General features: G+C 35.7%; 1 protein-coding gene across 1 annotated transcript; it reads right to left on the reverse strand.

Annotated features, from left to right (window-relative positions):
- Positions 1-211: 211 nt before the first annotated feature.
- Positions 212-1,482, reverse strand: LOC142232156 (uncharacterized). Its single transcript, XM_075302877.1, has 2 exons — positions 1,463-1,482; positions 212-1,095 (listed from the first exon to the last, which is right to left on the reverse strand). The coding sequence occupies exons 1-2, from the start codon at positions 1,480-1,482 to the stop codon at positions 372-374; spliced, it is 744 nt and encodes a 247-aa protein (XP_075158992.1). The 3' UTR covers positions 212-371.
- Between the last annotated feature and the right edge of the window lie 6,600 nt (positions 1,483-8,082).

Here is an 8,082-nt window from a genome sequence, read left to right on the forward strand (position 1 = left end):
TCTTTCGAAATTTTCAGTGGATGATATGGTTGATTTAGTTAACGCATAATGATCCTTAAAAAATTACTTCGAAAAAAAGTATTCTCTCGTCTAAAAAAAATCAGGAAGACGTGGCAAAGCGGTCCGGGCTCGTATATAGTATGATATATGATCGGATCCTGCAATTTGTGGAATCAGCTCAGATCTAATCCTCTATTAGAAAAAATATACATTATCTTGATTTTGTTATTTATATTTAAGGGAAATGAAAACAATTTGCTTATAATTAAATTTATAACAGGTAACAGAATAGTCTATCACGCATCAGTTCTAATGACCATAAGTCACACTACTTTGTTTTTGTTTCTAAATTAACTCCATACTTCCACATTTTAAACTTTATTCACGGATGGCAAATAGGCAGAGCTGGGTGCTTCAGCTCCTGTGCTAGTAAAATCGGTGCCAGCTGTAGCTCCATAATCAGCATGGGAACCACCATCGAGACTACCAATAACCGAAGAGATAGGAGCAATTCCTTCGTTCGAAATGATGGTAGAACCGCCCAAGCGATCATATTCGGATTGAATTTTGTATTGAGCATGTTCGGCTTCTTCATTGGTTTTGTATTTAATGAAGAATACTTCAGGTTTGGCAGTTGTGGTGGCAGGCTCTTCAACATGGGCCTCAATTTGGGCTTCATCGTTCTTCTTGGCCAATACATAGATGACAGTTTTGTCTTCATTAATGGCGGGAATGACACGGACCTTGGTCTTCTGTTGTTTGGCGGCGGGTGATTTGACAAAGACAATGTTGAAGTTTTTACGTGGAGTACCAATCAAAATGTCACGATGTTGTACTTCTACTTCATCTTCTTCGGGAGCAGAATGAATGAAGAAGCGTTTCGAAATCAAAGGCTGTTGTTGTTGACCATAGCCCTGATGATGTTGACCATAGCCCTGATTACCACCATAGGCAGTGGCAGCAACCGCTGGACCAGTTGTTTGTACATATTGTCCATTCGCTTGACTTGGATAATTGTAACCCTGGGGAGCAGCTGAAGACAAGGCAACTAAGCACAATACCTGGAAACGGAAAAATGTGAATTGATTACTTCTCCTATATGATTCATTTAGTAAAGAAGCTTACCATTAAACCACGCATGTTCTTATATGATTCGTTTTTCTAATGTATATGGAAGAGGAGTTAATACAGCCGGATACTGCTGGATGAACTGTTCGCTTGAGAGTATGCTAAAATTGTTAAATACTTCAAGTATTTATAGGTGCTCTAGAAATTTTATTAAGGCATCATTTGTGTAAATGGACAATCCCTCATGGCAAAACAATTTGTGCTCGTAAACGTTTATCGATGATCCACTGCAGACCATCCTCTATTGAGACGCCTTCTCTCTTTTTGCGTCTTCTTGGTGCGTAAATCATTGCATTTTGTTATTATCTCAGGAATTCCCCCCCCACTAAACTACCATTCAATAATCCATGACATGCTGAGGTATTTTTGTTATTTTTTTTTTCAGTTTTAGTTGTAATCTCATTTTGTTACCATTATCTGTAGTTATTTGTGACCTCTCTATGTTTTTTTATTTTTCTTTCGAGATGACTTTGGGACCTTCAAGTGTTACACTTTGTGTCTTATGGCTCGCAAGTAAGTGCAGCTAATTATGGGTTTCTAAACAAATAAGATGACCATCAAAGAGTTGATTTAGTTTTAACCAAATGTTGCAGAAAAACAGCAGGAATTCCATTCCAGATGTACATGGAAATCTTATTTGGATTTATGATAAAGTGATCACCACTGCAGGTTACTCGAAGCCAGACAATAGCATTGATGATGGTAGTGGCAAGTGCAGAGAATCGTATATAATGGAGATTGATCCATTTTTTCAAACCCAGGTGTAAGATGTACATGCACTTTATGTTCCATCTTTGAAATTCCAATAGAGGAATGAAGTAGCTCTTACTTAAGTAGCTCTAATGCTCATAAACTGTATATAAGAGTATCACGCAGTAATATTCAATTCAGGCAGTAACAATGACAATTTCAGCCGGATCGGATGAAATTTGCTTCTATTAGAGGCTCCGCAAGCCAAATCTGGGGATCGGTTTGTATTTGGGGGCTATATATAATTATGGACCGATGTGGACCAATTTTTTGCATAGTCGTTAGGGACCATATACTTAGACCATGTACCAAATTTTAGCCGGATTGGATGAAATTTGCTTCTCGTAGAGGCTCCGCCAGCCAAATCTGGGGATCGGTTTGTATTTGGGGCTATATATGATTATGGACCGATATGGACCAATTTTTGCATGGTTGTTAGAGGTTATATACTAATACCATGTACCAAATTTCAGACAGATCGGATGAATTTTGCTTCTCTTAGAGGATCCGCAAACCAAATCTGGGGATCGATATATATGGAGGCTATTTATAATTATGAACCGATATGGACCACTTTTTGCATGGTTGTTAGAGACCATATACTAACACCACGTACCAAATTTCAACCGGATCGGATGAATTTTACTCCTCCGGAGGTCAAATCTGGGGAACGTTTTAAATGGGGGTTTTATATAATTATGAATTGATATGGACCAATTTTTGCATGATTGTTGGAGACCATATATTAACACCATGAACCAAATTTCAACCAGATCGGGTGAATTTTGCTCCTCCAAGATGCTCCGCAAGCCAAATCTGGGTGTCGGTTTATATGGGGGCTATACGTAAAAATGATGCAACATAGCCCATTTGCAATACCATCTGACCTTCATCAATAACAACTACTTATGCAAAGTTTCAAGTGGATAGCTTATTTCGTTCGGATGTTAGCGAAAAAAAATAATAAAATTTAACTGCCAATAAATAGTTTTTTTGCAATAAAAATAAGTTAAATTTGGCGTTAGTTTAACTACGGATATTTTTTTCGGTGTATAAACCGATCTCCATATTTAACTACTGGCTCATTATTTATTAATTGGCTCATGTCGGTTCGTATTTATTTATGGACTCCCCTATATATGGTATACCAGTCAAAAACTGAATTATATAGGTATTTAATCTGTTTCTAACATATACCCCGTATGGACTATCTTATAATTAGAAGATGATGTAAAGAAGTTACCTTAACATCGGCAAGTGTTGCCACAACCCAAGTAATTCGATTGTGGATGACAGTCTTTGGTAGAAGGTTCTACGCAATCCATGGTGGAGGGTATATAAGATTCGTCCTGGCCGAACTTACGGCCGTATATACTTGTTTATTCTGGGTCCCATGAGACCTCATCACACATTCTCGTTGTATTACCTATCGGAGTAGGTCCCCACTCCGATAGGCAATACCACTCAGAATTTAAATAATGTGTGTATAAATATTTGATTTCCACCAAGTGGACTAGATTTCTTATGTTAAAAAAATAACAATAAAGATTTTAGTAATTTTGAATTTGCTTTTGAAAACGTAGGATACTTTATTTCTCTCTGGCGCATACCTATAAATTGTTGACCCCGAATGGCGATGAAAAACAATGGAAATTCCTCAGGTGGAGGAACAACTAGTTCAGCTCAACAAGCTATTACAATAATTTTGGACGGAGCAGGCACAATTATGGTTCATGCAAATATAATTCATATTTAAAATATTTAGAATTACAAGGCATGAAACCAAACACATCCATGTTGTCGCTAGTTTGGATCCTGCTTATCTGAAGTTTATTGGTGATATTCTCATTTCGCCTCCACGAAACCATTTAAACCAGTTCATCTGAAATTTCAGAGGAAGCAAAATTGAACAAATTTTTTTAGCACTTTGAGTGTTAAAAAACGACTTTAGTTGGAAACATTTGATGCTCCGTTTCTTACAACTGATACAACTTTTGGAACCGACGGAAAAAAATGTCCTATAATTTCGAAATAATAAATATGGGATGTGTGGCATTGCATAGTAGTATGAAATATCAAGATGTGACATTTTTGTGTCTGTGGTTTTACAAACAAAATGGTTTTATTTATAACAAAAATAAAAATTTTGTAATACATAAATTTGTTTGGTGCAGTATAGTAGTGATACAAAAACTGTAACAAAGGAACAAAGTTTGCTACACCCGCTTACCAAAATTTTTAATTTGCTTATTAATAAGTGTCCTAAATTTGATTGAAATCATAGATAAGCACGCCTATATATCTTTCGCCCGATTAACTCTCTTATAACCACAGAGGCAAAAGTTTTATATCTTTGTGAAAGGGTGCAGATATTATATAATTGAATTTCTAACTATGTATGTATTCCATATTTGGTCAAAATCTGTTCTGATTTTGATTTAGCTCCCATACATATCTCTCTCACCAGATTTAGATTCATATGACCGCGGAGGCCAAAGTTTCACTTCCGAAATTTTGCACAATTAATAGTTTAGCAATGTGTGCCAAATTTGGTTAAAAACAGTTAATATTTAAATATAGCCTATGGCTAGAATACCCAAAACAAAGATGCCAAATCCTCAAAATAAGTCTTAGCGTATATTTAAATATTTTTCTTTTAAATCCAAAGATTCAATATCTCAGTTAATTTAAAAATGATTTCTATACATCACAAATGCTTTACTTTACTATAAAAATGTAAGGAAAATTTGCTTTATTTAACATTGTATAAATTGCGAGTCCTAAAATTTTATTGTATAGTTTTTGAAATGTGGTCAATAACTTTTCGGTGTAGGAACATTTTAACTCAGATCAAATTTATCGTTTTCCACGTAATGCTGATGTACAAGCGGTCAGTGTTCATCCGATCCAAATGAAACTAAGTGAGTTTTGGTTATTTTTATTTTATTAGCTGAATTCGCTAGCGCCATGTTCTTTGCCATCATTGCATGCAAAATTCGAACGTATATTAAGCGGACATTTTGAAAACAATGTTAATAAATAGAACGAATACCGTTACACCTAATTTTATTTTTATCGTTATTGCATTATTTCCTAGCTTGACCAAATGATTAACGCAAATCACATTGAAAACAGTAAATTTTAATATATTAATTTCATTTTGTTATTTTCCTGGGTATGTTTTTTTATACCCTCCATCATAGGATGGGGGTATATTAACTTTGTCATTCCGTTTGTAACACATCGAAATATTGCTCTAAGACCCCATAAAGTATATAATTCTGGGTCGTGATGAAATTCTGAGTCGATCTAAGTATGTCCGTCCGTTCATCCGTCTGTTGAAATCACGCTAACTTCCGAACGAAACAAGCTATCGACTTGAAACTTGGCACAAGTAGTTGTTATCGATGTAGGTCGGATGGTATTGAAAATGGGCCATATCGGTCCACTTTTACGTATAGCCCCCATATAAAGGGACCCTCAGATTTGGCTTGTGGAGCCTCTAACAGAAGCATATTTCATCCGATCCGGCTGAAATTTGGTATATGGTGTTGGTATAAGGTCTCTAACAACCATGCAAAAATTGGTCCACATCGGTCCTTAATTATATATAGCCCCCATATAAACCAATCCCCAGATTTCGCTTGTGGAGCATCTAAGAGAAGCATATTTCATCCGATCTGGCTGAAATTTGGTACATGGTGTTGGTATATGATCTCTAACAATCATGCAAAAATTGGTCCACATCGGTCCATAATTATATATAGCCTCCATATAAACCGATCCCCAGATTTGGCTTGCGGAACCTCAAAGAGAAGCAAATTTCATCCGATCCGGCTGAAATTTGGTACATGATGTTGGTATATGGTCTCTAACAACCATGCAAAAATTGGTCCATATCGGTCCTTAATTATATATAGCCCCCATATAAACCGATCCCCAGATTTGGCTTGTGGAGCATCTAAGAGAAGCATATTTCATCCGATCCGGCTGAAATTTGGTACTTGATGTTGGTATATGGTCTCTAATAACCATGCAAAAATTGCTCCACATCGGTCTATAATTATATATAGACCCCATATAAACCGATCTCCAGATTTGGCTTGCGAAGCCTCAAAGAGGAGCTAATTGTATCCGATCCGGCTGAAAATTGGTACATGGTATTGGTATATGGTCTCTAACAACCGTGCAAAAATTGGTCCACATCGGTCTATAATTATATATAGACCCCATATAAACCGATCTCCAGATTTGGCTTGCGAAGCCTCAAAGAGGAGCAAATTGCATCCGATCCGGCTGAAATTTGGTACTTGATGTTGGTATATGGTCTCTAATAACCATGCAAAAATTGGTCCACATCGGTCCATAATTATATATAGCCCCCATATAAACCGATCCCCAGATTTGGCTTGCGAAGTCGCCAAGAAAAGCAAATTTCATCCGATCCGGTTGTAATTTGGAACATAGTGTTAGTATATGATCTTTAACAACCGTGCCAGAATTGGTCCATATCGGTCCATAATTATATATAGGCCACATATAAAACATTCTCCAGATTTGACCTCCGGAGCTTCTTGGATGAGCAAAATTCATCCGATCCGGTTCAAATTAGGCACGTGGTGTTAGTATATGGTCGCTAACAACCATACCAAAATTGGTCCAATCACACAAAAATTGGTCGATATCGGTTCATAATCATGGTTGCCTCTAGAGCCAAAAATAATCTACCAAAATTTTATTTCTATAGAAAATTTTGTCAAAATTTTATTTCTATAGAAAATTTTGTCAAAAATTCCTTTCTATATAAAATTTGTCAAAATTTTTATTTCTATAGAAAATTTTGTGAAAATTTTATTTCTATAGAAAATTTTATTTCTGTAGAAAATTTTGTCAAAATTTTATGTCTACTTTGTCAAACTGAATTATATACGTATTGGATGGATCTTTTTGATTTAATACATACCACGTATGGACTTACATACAGTTTAGAAGATGGTGTTAGGAGGTTTTAAGATACCTTGCCATCGGCAAGCGTTACCGCAACTTAAGTAATTCGATTGTGGATGGCAGTGTTTAGATGAAGTTTCTACGCAATCCATGATGGAGGGTACATAAGCTTCGGCCTGGCCGAACTTACTGCCGTATATACTTGTTTTTTTTTTTTTTTTTTTTTTTTTTTTTTTTAATTTGCTTCTCAATTGTTGGCAACACTGTTTACAAATATGGAAGGGGAAAATGCAAACATGTATAGATACACGAGTAAGTACAATAAATGGGAAAGATTAATGATGTCTTGGAAAATACGCCTAGTTGTATGGAATCCACGCACAGAAAGAAAACTTACAAAACATTTACTGACCTTACACAAGTATTTGGGTACTACAATAGAAACATCACATTTTTAGAGAACAACCATTCAAATTAACTATGATTAACTATGGAAGCAACATCCAAGACATACTTCATTGGGTGGCTGGTGGGCCACCCGGTCACTTGGTCAATCGGTGTGTTATTGATGCTCTTATACCATAGATAATGACTTCTAGTGATGCTACATCACCTTTCCAGGCTATCAGCTATTTAGCCCTATAATTATAATATGCGCATCTTCATCTCTTCACTTCATATGATGAAGCATATGTACATAAAGGTCATGTAATGAATTAATACCAATTTTACAAACATTGTATGCAAGCGATACCAGATGATGAGTAATATACGTCAAGATTAGTGATAATTCGAAAGTAAAAAAAAAGAGTTAAATTATAAAAACCAAATTTTAAAGAAATCATCAGATTATCATAAAACAAGTGGTGAGAGTACGATTACAGTATTAAGTCATTTTGGTTATTTCCTGTAATGCTACACTTTTATAAAGAAAACAGAGTTTTCAATGCTCAGATTTTTTTCAATTCCCATGGAAGTTCCTTAAAACTACCCGGGATACCAGATTCTTACTCAAAATGCAAAATTCACAAGTGTCACAAGTGTTAAGAAATGTATAAGCTTGTGAAATTATTTTAGCAAGCAATCAGGCCGGGAAAGTGGGTAGGAGATTTGGAAATTCGTTGACATATCCAAAGCTTATGCGCATATATAAAACTGAAAACTTTTATCTATCGCGAGGTTATGAAATTAATATGGAGTGCCTGAATTTTTGATTTTTGGACAGAAAGGTGGGTATCCCCTTTTCGCGTCTAAAAA

The sequence above is a fragment of the Haematobia irritans genome, chromosome 1 (assembly GCF_050003625.1).
Source record: "Haematobia irritans isolate KBUSLIRL chromosome 1, ASM5000362v1, whole genome shotgun sequence".
Taxonomy (NCBI): Eukaryota; Metazoa; Arthropoda; class Insecta; order Diptera; family Muscidae; genus Haematobia; species Haematobia irritans.